We start from the raw sequence: 17,859 nt of genomic DNA, 5'->3' as shown, positions 1-17,859 counted from the left end.
TGCCTTATGAAGGCCTCATCATGCCGTGTCAGTCACGGGGCATGTTTAACCACCCTTCACCACGCCAGGCGATTATCGATGACGCAACAAGCGAAAGTAACAACCCGAACTGAAAGTGGCAGATTGCATCGTACAGCGTGAACCACACACATGGCAGTGGTGAGCGGTGGTGGTAACGACGGGTGATGCATATTGACCCACTACAATGATAATGTTGGTGATGATGATGAAGGTGGTGTCACAGCAGGGGCACAAACCTCAACCTCCTGTGTCACAGGTCCCCCATTGCGGCCACTGGCTGAGCTTGACGGTGTCACGTCTGCCGCTGCCATGCCACAGCCTGCCATGGAATCTGCCACAGAGGCGCAATGACATCAACATCGTCATCGGATGCAGCGGGAGCAAATGCATTATCATTATCAGCAAGAGCAATCGTCATCAACATCAGCAACACTAACAACTTCATCATGATCAGCAACAGTATCAACTGCATGAGGATTATCATGATCAGTATCATCATGAGCAGCATCAACAGTATCAATGGCACTGGTGGAATCACTATCATCAGGCTGATCGTTTGGCTTTTTGCTTTGAAGAAGAAGGGACAGTTCCCAAAATGTCAGCCTATTTTCCATGTTTCTGTTGCAGGGCACTGGCAATGATGAATGCGGCTATATTTTGATAATTTATTTATTTTCATTTGTGCTTGTGCACGACTCTCAGTGCAAGATGAAGACGCCAGATCCTGCAGCTACTGCTGCACATTTGACACACGACCTCTAGGATGTGACCTCTAGGATCTGTCCAGTGACCTATAAGACCTCTACAATCTGTCCAGCGGCCTCTAGGATTTGTCCAGTGACCTCTAGGACCTCTAGGATCTGTCCAGTGACCACTACGATCTGTTCAGTGACCTCTAGGAGCTCTAGGGTCTGTCCAGCAACCTCTACAATCTGCCCTCACAGTCTCCCATCATCGTAGGCCTTGTCGTCCCTTTGGTCGCCAGACTCTTGGTGACTGCTTCCAACGCCCGTCTCGCCGCATTTTGTCTAATCACATGGGACAGCCAGGTCTTCGTCCCAGCGGTGGGGTTATTATTTATATTTGTCCTCTGAGCCACTCGGTCAAAGCAGCCATGGTGTAATGGTCAACCCCACTGAACCCATTCCAAAGGTCTGCATTTCGATTTGATTTCTCAGTTGAAACAATGGGGCAGGTTTCTTAAATGGCACCTCCCCACCCCCTGGGCCCATGTCCACGCAATCTGCAGACTGGGTTCGGTGGGGTACACCACATTTTTGAAGATGTTTGCTCGGCGTGGAACGGAGAAGCCAACAGTCCTCTAGAGGGGCTCTCTAGAGCTCCTTCTCGTGGAGGCCCTTCCACCAGCAGAGGAGCGAGCAGGGCATTGCATGTCTACGCCTTCGTCATTACCCTTTCCCCACCCAGAAACTTCTGATGCATCGCTTCCTCCTGGACGCTCACCTGATTTCTGAGCCGCCCGATTTGGTTCCACCTCCGGCATTCTGCTGTTCTCAGAGGCTCCCTGCTGCTGCTCCTGCTGCTGCTGCAGCTCCTGCTGCTGCTGCTGCGAGTCGGGCGTGCTCGCGAGGGCATCGCTGGGCAGCGAGAGGGCTCGGCTGACCTCGACGTGCCGCACTGCGGGCAGCAGCAGTGTCTGCTCCCCCAGCGTCTCGAGCCGGGAGCCGTCGTCCACGTTCTGTCCACGTGGGGAAGCAAATCACGCGCACGTGCACGCGCACGCACGTCAAATATGCGTAGAGCGCGCCTGTAATACTGCGTTGGCAGTGGCGCGCAAGCACAAATAACGAGCGCCACACATGCGTCAATAACGCTGCCCGAAACAGGAAACAAATATATAAAATGACTGACGACGCAGACAATGGTAATTAATTACTAGCGCATAGTGTGCTAACCGTATGTGCGTGTGAGTGCGTGTGAGTGCGTGTGTACACGTGTGTGGCAATATTTACACAATATTGCCACCATGCGTGGTTGCTGGCCACCGACGCCCTCGTGTGCCATGCCGGCCTTCATAGGTGCTCGCTAACAGCACTTGCCCCAACAGTCTGTTAAGGCTATGCAAGGGATATTTGTCATTGTCTCTTTGTACACATGTGTGCATTGGCCATTTCGATCAACTTTCAGGTATCGCGGCCAAGGCCCAGCGGTAGCGCATTCGCCGCTTATTGTAGAGGTTCGTGGTTCGAAGCGGCAGGCCACCTGGTTATTGGTGCCGTCGAATTAACAAGAACAGTGTTCGCGATTGGCAGCATGACGTCATTTGAAACGAGTAGCTCCAACTGTGTGCCGGCATTATGGTCCGAAGTTGCCAAGATTCGTAGAAGTTACCCACAAGCAACTCAAACGGTTTACACTCGGCAACATCGCCCCTTGCTGCACAACTGTCGCAGGCTGTGTCTGTGAAACACTGCGCCTTCACGGTAGCCTAGCACTCCAAGAATGGTACGAATATCAAATGTTATAAAAACATTTCCATAAAATTTTATTTTACCAGCTAAAGCCTATTGATAGCTCAACGAAGTGGCTCATCGCGTGGAAATTTATAGCATCCATAAACTCTGAACGCACGTTGATTTTAATTGTGGAGGGAAAAATCCGAGTACCCGGAGGAAAATCCAGGTGACGACGGGGAAAGAGTCATGCAAGCTCCAAATACACAGGTGTCATCAGGGTCCAGGGTCGGGATCGAAACCACCCTCTCCTGTATAGCAGGTGAGATAGTAAACATCTTAGCACCGTGGCGCCACCAATTTACTGACCCACTCGCCACTAACCAACTCGCTAGCTCGCCGGGTTCATAGCCGCGGCACGCTAACCCGCAGCGCCGCCGTTGACGATCGATAGGGGGACGCGCGACTCGCCTCCACGCTGGGCCTCCGGAACGTGAGCTCGCTGCTCAACCGGCCGGGGGGCCGAGCGGCGCGGAGCTCCAACCCGGAGCGGCGAGGGTTCGATCCCCTGCTCCCGGCCAACGCCGCCGCCGCCGCCGCGGAGGAGGAAGGCGAGGACGCGATGCAGCGGAAGTGCGCCGGGGAGAACGACGGCGACGAGACGGCCACGAGCGCCGGGTTGCCGCCGGGGTTGGGGGTGGGCACCGCGATGCCCAGGAGGCGGGCGGTGGCACTCGGCAGGCCGGAGGCGCCGATGATCCCGGCGGCGATGCGCGCCGCGTTCTCCTCCTCCTCTTCCTCGTGCGCGTCCTCGGCGCTGTCCTCCAGGTGCTTCATGAGCACGGCCACCACGACGTTGACGAGCACAAACTGCGCCGTGAGCACGAACGTCACGAAGTAGATGGGCGAGATGACGGGCAGGTACGAGATGCACTGCCGGTCGAGGCTGCTGCACTCGCGCAGCGTGTCCTGGGCACGTGGGGGCGGGCAGGCGCGCGCAAAGAGGTGAAGGTGCAGCCCTGCAATTGCGTGCTCACTCTCTGACCAGATACTGAGCCCCCGCCCACCCCCCCCCCCCCTTATATACCCAGGAGGGCGTCAACGGAGTTTCAAGGGTTCGCTTTTTGTAAGGGATGTTTGGCAAATTTTATTTCAGTGACCGTTTTTTTGCATGCGGGAGGAATCTGGCGCACATGGATAAAACCCACCGTGCATACAAGGGAATGGCTAACACAACATTTATACTGGGAGGTCAGGAGCCTGCTTGCTCTACTGTCACCGGCTTGGCACCCTGAAGCCGATCGGGTGTTGAAGTCTCACATCGCCTGGTTATTTCTGCGAAATTATGCGCGTTAAAAAAATATATTCGACTGCCATGCAGATTAAATTCATCTCTGTAACAGGGGGGCTTGGAAAAAAAAAGTGCTGCCCTTAGTGTGGGAAAAATTAGACTTTCATATATTTCAGAAGTAGTTCTGTGATATCTCCTTCCACTCATCATTCCCTGTCATGGGGTGGGTGCTATGCTGTATGTATGTATGTTGAAACTCATTTTGCACCGTACGTAGCCAACAAACTCAACACATTGGATTGGATTCTCCGTCTCTAGCTGACGCCGCCGATATCAAAACCGGGATAGAATCGGGGCGGAGTGGGGGGACACGAGGAGGGATATATAAAAAAAAGTCTAAAAGAATAAAGTGAGGACGGAGTCAGTCGAGTCGTGCGTGTAAAAAGCTCCGCAGCTAAATTTAAAACGAGATTGTGAACACAATGTAGCCGCACAAGCGCACCCAGCAATGCGACCAAGACGAACGCCTTAAACTTTCTCGCCCGTCGTTTGTCAAACCCCTCTGAATTAGGCAACAGCCGTATCCGGGCACGCGATCAATTACCCCTAACGAGCCGCAGAGCCTGACATCAGTGATGCGTCATTAATTCCAAAATATGCCTGAACCCGCTTCGCCAGGGGTGCGTGTCGGGAAAGGCGCAGAGCAGTTCTGCGCCGAGTTGTGAGTTGCATATTGTAAATCCACGTGGTGGAGGTAACGACGGTTGTTTGTCCATGCGTTTAGTTCGTCCTTGGCTACGTACGGTGCGAAAGGAGTTCCCCGTATATGCATCGCGGAGAATAGATGAGAATAAAGAGGGATTCGAGAGGATTAGACGGGAGATGAAAAGAGAGAGGTAGGACGATACGGAGATGAAGAGCTGCAAAGGAGAGGAGTGGGAGTGAGCGGAGAGGAGTGGGGGCGAGCGGAGAGAGGAGGGAGACGAGGAGGAGGAATGTGAGAGGGCGAGGAAAGGGGCACGACAAGAGAGCGGAAGACACAAATAAGAGAGGAGGAGGAGAAAAGATGATGACAACAGCAGGGGAGAGAATGGAAGAGGAGATGGGATGACAACATAGACAAAGAAAGAGAGAATAGAGGAGACTGAGAGAGAGAGAGATGGGAGAATACCGAGATAAGCGAAAGAGAAGGGCGGGGAATGTCAAGGCAAAACAAATGAAGAGAGGAGGCAAGAAGAGAGAGAGTGAGAGAGTGAGTGACGAGAGAGTGAGCGAGAGAGTGAGCGAGAAGTGGGAGTTTACATAAAGCAAATAAAAAAAAATTAGAAATGATGAACGAAGCAAAGTGCCGACTACACCGAGCATCTTCTTGTTTCCACTGATCGTAAAAAAAATTAGATATGGTAAGATAGAAGAGAGGATTGAAGCAATGCAAAATGAGAGGGGAGGGGCAAATGAGAGGAGAGGAGGGGGGAGAAGCAGGGGGAGGTTAGCGTGAGGAGCTGAGTCGACAGGAGGCCGCGTGGCGTCACCTTCATGATGCCGTTCCAGTTGTCGCCCGTGGACACGCGGAACAGCGTCAGCAGCGCCATGCCGAAGTTCTCGAACGTGGCGTGACGGCTGAGGCCCTCGCACGGGTAGTCCTCGCAAGCTGCGGCCGGCACGCAACCACGCATCCACCGCCGTGAATAGCCATGCAAAGGCAGAGATGCCGCCGTGTAGCCTCGACAGACCGCTAGGGCAAGTGCTGTTAAGCGAGCAGCCCTGAAGGGAACGACGAAGGGGGTGGGTGGCCAGCACTGTGCTCGGTTGCCTTTATCTCCCCAGTGGCGATGTGTACACATCGCACCGGGCACTCGTTTGAGGCGATCTAGGGGAGGCCCATGACTGGGACAAGTTCAGATAATCGTCGCGGGTGTTGGCCATGAGCGGGAATCGAACTCGGGGTCGCCGGCCTCGTAGCGCAGCGCGCCGGCCACTGCGCCAACACTCCCCACGCACTTCCCAGACTCTCACGCGGCTAATCTCCCAGCGCTGTGGCCCACGCACACAGCTGCACTGACCATCGTGAGTAGACATGGGCGCATATTACACGGAGTGAAGGCACGTGAGCACCAAACGGTAAGGGCAGCAAACACTGGCCCTAACAGCAAACTGAAATACATGCATCACGTGTATAAATGTAAGATACAAATGATACATTCGGAGCAATGATGAAGGTGACGGTGGTGGTGATTGTTGTGGTCGTGGCAATGACAGTGTTGTTTGTGAGGGTGATAACAGTGATGTTAAGCGTTGTTCCTTTTTGGTGGCGATTGGTGGTGGCAGATGATGCATAAGGTGCCTCTAGGAGAGGCTCCAGTGATGTTAATTATGACGCTGGTGGTCGTGATAGAGAATGTGCTTACAATGTTAGCCATGACGGTCGTAGCGTTAATCGGTGATGATGACAATGATCCTGATAACCGTGCTTATAGCGATGTAGGTGACAATGCTGGCGATGTTAGCCACGACAGTGATGACGACGATATCATTGCTAACGACGGAGAAGGTGGTGTCCTCACTGAGTCCTCCGAAGAGCTCCACCCCCAGAGCCGCGTAGATGAAGAAGAGGAGGAGAAAGAGAAGTCCCAAGTTCCCCACCTGCAGGGGACGCACACAAGAGGATCACCTCCAGTGGTGGCCCCCAGCGAGTGGCGGAAATTCTACATTCCCACGACGAGGCCTAGTCTATCCTGAGAACAGCCATTATTGACAAATGGGTGCTCGTTGTGTTGACCCTGGGTGGACGACGGCTCTCCGGGTCGACCGACGAGCGGGAGTTTGAACTTGTGGCGTCACACGCAAAGTGCTTGCCACAAATGAACCACAATGCCTTGCTGAGCTCGTCAAGGAGCATAAACCATCAAGCGAACTCGCAGCATCAGCGGCTTTTTGGTTAGCCATCGACAAGGACAGTGGCAGCATCGCGCGGTTTCAAATGTGCTTCTACGGCCGTCTGGAACGCTCTTCCTTCCGATATTAGAAAGCCACTGGAGCTATGCACTTTTAAATCATCTAGATTGAGAACCCATTTGATTAAAAGTAATTTTTTTTCCGTTTGGTTTGTTGTCCTTCCACACCTCCGATGTGCACGGCTGGTAGCAAACGGTGCGAAAGAAGTTCAACGTACACACGCACATACGAGTGTGAGCCGAGTGTTATAAGTTATAACCGCTGCGCATCTTCATGGCAATAGAGCCAGAGATTAGTCACAGCACCTGGCACACCACATCTAGCATACATCTTCATTTGCTTGCGATGACAAGTCACGCGCCTATTCAAGTCCGGCAGCGACCCGAAAAACTGTCACTGGGGGAGATGAAGGCACGAGCAGGGCCCACGTGATTACCGTGGCACTGCCGGTGCCACGCGTCGCGTGCAAGCGCTCACCTGGGGGAGTGCCTGCACCACCACTGCCAGCAGCGCCTGCATCCCCGTTGCCATCTTCACCAGCTTCAGCACTGCGTAGACACACACACGTAAACAAGCACGCACCCACACGCACAAAGACAAAGATCCCCCGTGTAGCCTTGAACAGGATGTTGGGGCAAGTGCTGTTAGCGAGCATCTATGAAGGCCGGCAAGGCACACGTGGCAGTAGGCGACCGAGTGGGTGATTGAGTGAGTTGGTATCGGGGTGAGTGAACAAGCAAGTGTGTGAGTGATTGCGTGTGTGTGCGTGTGCGTGCGAGGTGAGTGTGTGAGTCACCGCGTGTTATGCGCAGGACCCTCATGATGCGGATAATGGTCGGGTTGATGGGCAGGGAGGCACTGATCTCAATCTCCTCCAGGATAATGCCCATGATGGACAGGAGGACAATGGCCAAATCGAGCTGATTCCACCTGCACAAGTACAAAATGAACGTCAATCACAAAAACCATCGGCACCGTCGTCACTTAGCATGTACATTTGACAACAGACATTCCCCGACTATAGTACGCGTAGGCGTTTGGTAATTCAACATTTGACCCGCATTTATATGAAGTCGAAGTTGTCCTTGAGAACATACATTGATATAATCTAGATTTGAAGTTTTCGTGACTGCAGGGATCCATACTCTTTGGTTCTTTCGGTAAAGTCACGTAGGTATAAAATGTAATTAAAGCCTCTTGTTACAGCAGCCCTTTTCCCACTACAGCAATCGTTTCTTGCTGTGGTTGTCCCACCTGATGATGGACGCTTGTGTTGCGCCCGAAACGTCGTGATTTAATTTATTTTATTTTATACCTACGTGACTTTACCGAAAGAACCAAAGAGTACATTGGTCTGATATTTAAACACTACCCCTGCCAGCAAACCTCCAGCAATATACTGGAGGTGGCTTAAACTCAATCAGGTAAGAGCCCATTGAGACAAACGTCTCTTTGTGAGTACAGATATAACCTCAGTCCCTGCTTAAAACAACAATGGGGGTGGCATTCATCTGCACTGCTGGGGCTGAGCCAGTATCAGAAATCCCACTCTGCTATGACAGACAGGGGCAGTCAAATAGCATTGCGAGCGAGGCGCTCGAGGAAACTCGTTACAAGTTCAATAATAAATATGCAATTGACCGAGGGGAGGACAAACCTAGACGCATAGAAGCTAATTCAGAGAATTAATTCAGTTGTATCATCGTGATCATCGCCGCTGTGTTAAAGGCTGCCCGGGTACGTGTGCTGACCTGTCCTTGAAGTAGCGTCTAATCCCGAACGCCAGCAGCTTGAGCAAGGCCTCCAGCACGAAGACGGAGGTGAAGACGTAGTTGCAGTACTTGAGGCCCTCGTTCAGAGACTGTCGGCCAGCGGCGAAACGGGCGAGAGGAGAGCGCGGTTACAACGAGGTGAGGTTACGAGGTGCAAGTACAATTACCACTCCACGGTGCTTTACCACAGACGAGAATGACGACGAACGTGCTCGGCTTGTGCTCTCCGCGTGCCACCGCGTGAAATCCTCGAGGCTGCTCGAGTTTGCCGTGCGTGTACGTACGCACGCACGCGTGTGTGTGTGTGCGACATGCGTGTGGCCTCCACAAGGCCGACTCGGTCATAAATGAGTAGCGCGTGCGTGCATGAGCGTGAGCGCGGGGGAGAAGTTCCACTGTGGTTCGTGGTTCACGCGAACGAGCAACGATCCATTGCGCACACGGCCGGCAGTCACCTGCCCGCAGGTGACGTCAGCTGCCAGGCGGTATCCTCCCCTGCCGTGAACCTTCCTCACGATGCCGGCTCGGCCTCAAATGAGCACCCGGTGCGGAGTGTGAAACGTCAGCATTTGGGGAGGACAAGCGGGGCTGGCCGTGGTGCTGACCACCACCACCCCCCTCGTGTGTGCAGGCGCCGGCCTTAACAGTGTGTTTCGCAAACAGCACCTAGCCCAACAGCCTGTTCGTGGCTGCACAGTGGGCGGGGGGGGGGTTCAGTGTCTTTGTGTGCGTTGCACCTTGGGCTGGTTGTAGTGCTCCATCGCCATGGTGAGCACGTTGAGGCCGATGAAGACGGTGATGAAGATGTCCAGGTAGCTGGACGTGCACACCGAGTGGATGAAGAGGCGCACGGGCGAGTACTCGGAGTAGTAGGGCTTCTTCTGTGCCTCTGGAGAAGCGGCGTGCGTGAAGGACAGCGACAATCACCATCGTCAAGAACTGTAGCAACAGCAGTAACAACATCTCCACGATGATGATGATGATGTTCACGATAGTGCTCAATCATGCTCGGCCTCGATCTGTACTCGTATCCTCACAACGGGTACCACGATACCAACTGAGATGTACAGTGTGTCCTTAAATTAATGGGCGTGTGCAGGGTAGCTGTTTTCTTAAAACCCTGTTATTGCCATGACGACCTAATGTAGCCTGTTTGTATTATTATCTCCACTACCAGTGCCACTGTGATGATCATCAGCACCACCACCGTTATCACCACCATCTTCATCAATAGCAGGATAAAAAAACACCACCACAACCACTACGATCAGCATCATCATCGCCATCCTCATCACCAGCAGAATTATAATCACGACCAACCACTACGATCATCATCATCGTCATCACCACCATGATCACCATGCCCATCACTAGCATCATTATAAACACCACCACCACTACGATCAGCATCATCGTCATCACCACCATGATCACCCTCATCACTAGCATCATTATAAACACCACCACCACTACGATCATCATCGTCATCATGACCACCATGATCACCATGCTCATCACTAGCATCATTATAAACACCACCACCACTACGATCAGCATCATCGTCATCACCACCATGATCACCATGCTCATCACTAGCATCATCATAAACACCACCACCACTACGATCATCATCGTCATCACCACCACCACCATCCTCCTTGTCATCACGGCCCGGGGGGGCGGGCACCGGGTGCGCTTACTGCGTCGCTTCTTCTCGGCCCTCTTGAGCCTCTTCTCCTCGCGGAGTCGAGCCTCCTCGGCCTCCTGGTGCTGCCGGCACTTGTGGAAGTTCTCCACCACGACGCCCACGAACATGTTGAGCACGAAGAAGCTGACGAGCAGCAGGAACGAGATGAAGTAGAGCAGCATCCACGGGTTGTAGTTGATGACGGGCTGCCCGGGAAAGAGGGGCAACGGCGTCACACGTGCGCTCACGCGTGCGCTCACGCGTGCGTGCGCTTGATCCGCTGGTTAAACCCCCCTGCGAGACGTTTTAACATTGCAACGTCTGGTGGGGTGGGGTGATGGGGGGTGTTGTGTGGTGTTGGAGGGGTCTGTGGTGATTTATATGTATAAAACAAAACAATTAGTAAGCAGACACTTCTGTATGTATGTGTGAATGTCGGACTTCTTTCGCACCGTACGTGACTGGGGGAAAGACAACAAACTAAACACAAAAAAGCAGTTCTCAAGAAATGAAAAAAAAGTAAAGTTATTAATAGTTGTCTTAGGACAGCGGTAGCAAGCGCAACATAGTTGTCAGCGCTAACAAAGACAAAAATATGTCCCGCCCCCCCATATGTAGGATCACAGAGCTTGGGCAATTGTTGGTACCGCCAGTTCTGGCTGCCTTCCTACTCGTGTGCGGTGTCCCGCACCTCAGTGCTGGGCGACACATTTCATCGCGTCCCGAGATGTGATTTGCATGAAGGGGGCTTCATTTCAATAAAACATTATCATCGTTATTGCTGCCTTCTTGTTAAAATCGCATTGCTGTTTGTGAGTTCCTCTTGAGGCCAGCAATAGAGCACAGAGTGACGGTGTGACGAGAACGGCCTTTGTCTTCCCAGTGCTGATATTTACACACGACAGCAGGTTTTAGGCTGAATGGGCCTAAGGGAGGCCCCCTGATTTAATAAACATATTTGCCACCAATATTATCTGTGGCCTAGGAAACGAATCAGGGTCACGGGGTTCGTATTACGGGGAGTTAACCTCTGTGGCACCACTGTGCCCACCAGTAACGGCGCTGTAATCATCATCATCAACCGCAGCAGTGGCACTGTTATCAAAATCATCATTATCATCAACAGCAGTAGAATCATTGTACTTTTCATGATGAGCGATAACATTGACATCGACAGGAGAACAATCATCAGCATCTGCAGCAGGATCAACACTGTTAGAAAAATCATCATCAGCAGGAATAGCATCGTTGTCAGAAACATCTATCGTCACCAGCATCACGATTGTCACTGGAAGCAGCAGCAAAGGCGGCATTGCTATATGCATCATGATTATCATCACCAACAAAATCGCAATCAACATCAGGAGCAGTAGGATTATTACTGTCAGTCGAAATACTAACGGCATCATAATTAGCAGCATGGTCACCCAGCAGCAGCAATACCTGCAGTATCAATATTTTCTAACACTATGAGAAGCAGCATGAAAATCTCTGTCATTTATACCGAAACGACTGTACGATTATACCAATTGTTTAACTTAAATTTTTTACAACATTTAAGTACGAAAAAATCTGAACCAAAAGATATCATTGAAAGACATCGTGAGTGCACGGTAAGTGGACAATGTGGGCCACTAGCAATGATGTGAACAGACACACGAAGTCACCACAAGGTGGCAGAAGGAAACCATCGTATCATCAAAAAACATCAGAGGCCACGCAAAATATAACCTCGGTTTGCACGGAAATTTCACCTCCCTCTTGGACGGACAGCATTGCCATCTTTCCCACTGTAGACCAAATCCAGACATAATTCTCAGTCAGCCTAGCCGAGGGGACAGCAACTAAAATAACAAGAAGATACATCTGTTTCGAATTAGGTAAAAAAAACACCCCCTTCAAATTTCAAGAGCAGCAATGCACGTGGCGAATACAAGACGGCGGTCCTTCATAAATAACGTCACGGAACATTCCCTTAAAGAGGCTCCGGAGCCGAAGGTTGCCGACCCCTGCCCATGGTGAACTGGATTTTCATGGTAAACTGGACTCCCATGATAAATTGGATTTCCATGGTAAACTGGACTCCCATGTTAAACTGGATTTCCATGGTAAACTGAACTCCCATGATAAACTGGATTTCCATGGTAAACTGGACTCCCATGGTAAACTGGACTCCCATGGTAAACTGGACTCCCATGATAAACTGGATTTCCATGGTAAACTGGACTCCCATGGTAAACTGGATTTCCATGGTAAACTGGACTCCCATGATAAACTGGATTTCCATGGTAAACTGGACTCCCATGTTAAACTGGATTTCCATGGTAAACTGAACTCCCATGATAAACTGGATTTCCATGGTAAACTGGACTTCCATGGTAAACTGGATTTCCATGGTAAACTGGACTCCCATGATAAACTGGATTTCCATGGTAAACTGGACTCCCATGGTAAACTATATTTCCATGGTAAACTGGACTCCCATGTTAAACTGGATTTCCATGGTAAACTGGACTCCCATGGTAAACTGGATTTCTATGGTAAACTGGACTCCCATGGTAAACTATATTTCCATGGTAAACTGGACTCCCATGGTGAACTGGATTTCCATGGTAAACTGGACTCCCATGGTAAACTGGATTTCCATGGTAAACTGGACTCCCATGGTAAACTGGACTCCCATGGTAAACTGGATTTCCATGGTAAACTGGACTCCCATGGTAAACTGGATTTCCATGGTAAACTGGACTCCCATGGTAAACTGGACTCCCATGGTAAACTGGATTTCCATGGTAAACTGGACTCTCATAGTAAACTGGATTTCCATGGTAAACTGGACTCCCATGGTAAACTGGATTTCCATGGTAAACTGGACTCCCATGGTAAACTGGACTCCCATGATAAACTATATTTCCATGGTAAACTGGACTCCCATGGTAAACTGGACTCCCATGATAAACTATATTTCCATGGTAAACTGGACTCCCATGGTCAGGGGTTGGCCATTAAAATAACAAGAAGTGCTAGATAAAAGTAATATTTCAAGAGCAGCAGTGCATTTGAATACGCCATGGCGGTCATGAATAAATAACGTTACGAAGCAGTCTCTAAAGAGCCGCACAGAGTAAACTCGGGATTATTTGGCCGTTAGTGGGCGAAGAAGTGTCCTGATTAAAATGAAAACACGGACAATGTAAAATATGCACCAATCAGGCTACAAAAACAGACTTTTTGTTTACGTATGCAGAATGGGTGTGAAGACGTTGAATGCAGTCCGTTGTGACTGTTGAAGTAACCAATCATCGGGTGGATCACGCAGCGAGAAGCTGCCAATGATGGGTAAGGCGCGGATGCCGAGTGTGGAACACTACACATTCACTATTCTTTGGGTCTTTCGGTAAAGTCACGTAGATAGGTTCAAAGAAATTAACAAAAAATTACCAAAAACTACGACGTTTCGATCGCAACACAAGCAGTCGACCGCTTGTTTTGTGATCAAAACGGCGTAGCTTTTATTTTCTTTGAACCTATCTACGTGACTTTACCAAGAGACCCAAAGAATATGAATTCCTGCAGTCACGAAAGCTTTAAGTCAAGATTTACACATTTACTGTTCCTTTTTTTTTCACGAGTACAATTAATCCGGAACGCGGGCACATCCACCCACAGACAACCCGCTCACTAACCGCAATACAAATGAGATGGTTAAAACGAGACAGACCACTACAGATCCTCAAACCGAAGTGTGGCCCTCAATCGGGACAATTCATCACGTCGACAGGGGCGCGGGTGGCGGCGGGGACCGTTACACCTCCGCTGCTGCTGCCGCCGCCGCTGCTGCTACTGCCCGTAGGCTGCAAGAGATGCGGGAGCGCCGTGTGTGTGGGGGAGAGAGAGAGAGAGGGGAAATGAGAGTGGAGCTGAGTTGTACCTGCTGATCGAGCCCCACGGCATCGAGGCCGGTGTACATGATGTTCACCCAGCCGTCCTTGGAGGACAAAACGAACAGCGACATCAGGGCCTGAAAGCACAAGCGCACACGCCTTAGCAAACAAAGACAAGGGTCTCCCGTATAGCCTTTAACAGACTTGGGGCAAGTGTTGTTTGCGAGCACCTATGAAGGCCGGCACAGCACAGCACAGGGGTTGCGTGGCCAGCATCTTGCCTGGCCGCTTTTGTCTTCCCAGTGCTGATATTTGTACACCGAGTGGAACTAGGGGAGGCCCAGGACCAGGTCAGACAACTACTTGCCACTGATGTGAGCCGTGGACTGGAATCGAACGCAGGTCGCCAGGTTCTCAACCACTTGTAAAGTGGCCCTCGGTATCCACTGCACACGACAAAGAAGCTCTTTGATTGAATTTATCCTTTTGTGGCACATTAGGAACGGATCACTCTTTTAATTATATTCTTGTGCAGCAAGGGAGTAAAGTGTTGTTCTGTGAAAGTCCTGATGTGCTGTGCAGTGCATCAATGCATGTGTGTACAGCAGCATGTGATGACTGAGTTGGGCCTATAGGTGGCTGGCAGGGTTATACTGGTAGGAACCACCTGGTTCCACCAGCCCATAGGGGATTATTGTGTCCGTCCGTCCGTCTGTCGTGCATCCAAAAATTGGAGGGGTGGGGCTGGGTGGAGAGGGGCTGGGGGGGAAGGTGGGGAGGGGCTGGGTGGGGAAGGGAGGGTGGGGAGTGGCTGGGTGGGGAGGGTGGGGCTGGGTGGGAGGGGTGGGGCTGGGTGGGGAAGGGCTGGTCACCCCGTGGTGTCCTTATAAAACTCAACGTTTAACCTACTCACGCCGGCTTGTGCCATATTTGCGGAGTACACCACGCCGCCGTTGACCCTGGCCATTGACCGAGCAACCCAACGTTCCTACCAGCTCCCTCCGCAGGAATGTGTTTGAATAACCGCATGTGTACACCAGCCACATGGTGAATGGCGACTCGGTGAAGATTGCTGTGTGTGACACACGTGCTGTTGCATGCTACAGATTAACCACAATAAATGTGTTGGCCCTCGATTTGGAGCACCTGCCCAACGTCCTTCATTTCGAGTGTGCAACACTTTCCTCGACTATTCACGCACTCGACCTTGCTGTGTATGTTGAACTTTGTTCGCGCCGTATGTAGTCAACCGTGCTAATCGGTGGTTCACACACCTGCCCGAGGTTGTCGAAGTTGTACTTGTGTTTCAGCCACTTGTAGTTGGCCCTCAGGCAGTCGGACTTGTTGGTGACGTTCTTGGTGTCCAGGCCCTCGCAGTAGTAGAACTTCCCCTTGAACAGCTGCGAGAGAATGCGACGGACAGGGGGGGGGGGAGGCAACTTCAATCCCCGAGACGAGCAAAACATCGCAATCTGTGTTGATCAATCAATCAATTGATCACTAATTAACCACTCGTTAAAAAAAAAACACGAACCGCATCGCCATTAACACGGTCTTATAACTGAAGAAAATATATTTATAAATTCATAGCCGCTGTGAAAAATGGTAATTGCCCAAAATTTTTGAATCTGTTGAAGGGAAAGTTCCTCATACATTATCTTGCTCTATGCTCTTGTTATTATAATGTTTTATTAATGATGAAGGTTATGCGTTTGTTGTTTGCTTGTACATCACTGCCAATGCAATCTCTTGTTTGCTTTGACCTGCTTCACTCCCCAATTATATTCCAATTAAGCTTTCAGCATCGTATGATTATATATATTTTTTTAATGTAATAACAAATTCTGCAATGAAGATGATGTCACAGACCTACTTCTGACGTCACTTCAACAGGCATCTTCATCCACACTCGACGCAAATTTCTACTTGCTTCTTTGCAATACTTTAATTCATTTATCTTGCTTTCATCAATTCCGTGACCTAGGTAACGATTGCAAATAAGACTCTATCCTGGTCTCTTGATTACACAAAATCAACTCAAACTTCGAATTTCAACCCGTTTAATGCCCTGCAAAAAAGTGTTCATGACACTATACGAAACGTGAACCAAATGTTGAAGTCTCAGAGCTGGAATAGGGCAAATTAAGCAACAAAAATGCAAGTGTAGTACGGTGATTTTTTTTGTGTGTGTGTGCGCATGGGTTATCGGTGACGGGGCTCAGCCCATCGCCGGTCCTCACTCCACCTGAGAAGCCGCTTCAACCACGGGCTGCTGTCGCCTGGATTTGTGATCTCCACAGACCTCAGCGGTGCCGGCTCATCGAGCCTGACCCCTCAGCCACCGAGCCACCACACAAGTCCATAAATTTGATTTGAATCGATAAATCAATCGCTGTGTATTCGTAGCCTTGTCCGAGTTGCAGATTGATTCACGCAACGACAACAATGTAATTGTTGTCAAAACCTTCTCTCGATGTGTGTCCTGCACGGCATCTCTCACAAACACACGTATTTGTGGCAGGGGTGTGACGAAGGAACGTTCCATTGATTAATGAGAATTCGTAACCTCGTGATACATCAATCAAATTGTGTGCACGAAGAATCTATATTTTTTGATTTGTGTATGTTGTGTGTTTTGGGTTCACGTGACCTCAACGGCTACTTGGAGGTACAGTACCAGCATTCACTGCGATGTAAAAATAAAAATCAATTCTTGAAATGAATCGTGGCCCTGAATTCTGGCAATTTGTCAAATCAGCAGAGAGGGTGGGGGGGGGGGGGTGAATCCATACACCGCTAGTTTATGAACGAGGTGTGATAAAAGTGCGTCCTTGCCGATGGCCAATAGCAATGCCTGTCACTTCACATCCAGTTCATGGCCTGACCCCCACCCTTGTGTTGTTGCACGGACCACGAAGTTGTTGCATCACAGAAGTGCCGCCAAATGGCCTGACATTGTGAGATGTTATGCCAGGGGAATCTTTACGTAACGTCAAAATGGCACCGCCAGATCTCAGATCTGCCCCCAGACTCACCAGGTGTCATTCACTGAGCTTCAATACACCTTCAGGGAGGAGTACATTCCAGGACAGCGTTTCCAGTAAAAATCGCTCCGGAGTGGAAACGACCCCAGCAAAAGTGGTGCACTTGAGAATATTTCCAGAATCGCCAGGATTGGTCGGACTGCCATGCAGTGAGCCACTGGAACTAGAAAACGCTCTATGGAGCATCAGGAGCACATTAATTAAAGTGGAATTTAGGAGTTTTACGGTGAATTGAATTAGAGGATATGGAACGAGCACCCCCCCCGCATCGATGCAGATGATAGTATTTTCACTCTATAAAAAGTACATTTAAACATCTTTACTGAGAACAATGCAATAAACTCAACGTCCAATTCTGTGGTTACTGAGTTGCGTCATCTCTAATGACTGTCTTGGGATTTATCGATTCCAAAACACAGTAGAGGGCCGATCCCTGCCAGGTAACTCGGTTTCTTTCAACAAATAGAATAAACGGGGGTAAAAGCAGGAAAAGAGAAAATGGGAATGCACCAACACTGTTATTGATTAAGTCACCCACCAACTCGGCAAGATCATGTAGACACGATAAATGATTTGCTGATAGCGCATTGGCAGTGGTGCGGGAGCATGATGAACAAAATAAACTCAACACAGTCCGTTTAGCACGTAGCAGGCTTTCGCGGCCAATATCATCCATAAGAGGGTTTTTGGGTTCGATCGCGTAAATATATAAATGTGTCGTTAAAACCCTGCCACCACCCGACACAGCCAACTAGTATGTGTTGTCACGTAAAGTGAACGTGGCCAATTCG

At 50.3% G+C, this 17,859-nt stretch overlaps 1 protein-coding gene across 1 annotated transcript in view; it reads right to left on the bottom strand.

Annotated features, from left to right (window-relative positions):
- The window catches only part of LOC133353428 (voltage-dependent T-type calcium channel subunit alpha-1H-like), a 307,728-nt gene that overhangs the window by 9,595 nt on the left and 280,274 nt on the right, over positions 1 to 17,859 (bottom strand). Inside the window, 12 exon segments of the mRNA XM_061569680.1 lie at positions 258 to 352; positions 1,486 to 1,720; positions 2,907 to 3,404; positions 5,259 to 5,377; positions 6,291 to 6,369; positions 7,159 to 7,229; positions 7,478 to 7,611; positions 8,433 to 8,542; positions 9,191 to 9,342; positions 10,154 to 10,346; positions 14,072 to 14,161; positions 15,299 to 15,424. Of these exon segments, the coding sequence (XP_061425664.1) occupies positions 258 to 352; positions 1,486 to 1,720; positions 2,907 to 3,404; positions 5,259 to 5,377; positions 6,291 to 6,369; positions 7,159 to 7,229; positions 7,478 to 7,611; positions 8,433 to 8,542; positions 9,191 to 9,342; positions 10,154 to 10,346; positions 14,072 to 14,161; positions 15,299 to 15,424 (1,902 nt within the window).

This window comes from Lethenteron reissneri, chromosome 44 (assembly GCF_015708825.2).
Source record: "Lethenteron reissneri isolate LAM-NWPU_2019-01 chromosome 44, ASM1570882v1, whole genome shotgun sequence".
Taxonomy (NCBI): domain Eukaryota; kingdom Metazoa; phylum Chordata; class Hyperoartia; order Petromyzontiformes; family Petromyzontidae; genus Lethenteron; species Lethenteron reissneri.
Note: the sequence above shows the minus strand (reverse complement) of the source record. Positions and strands in the feature narration are given on the sequence as shown.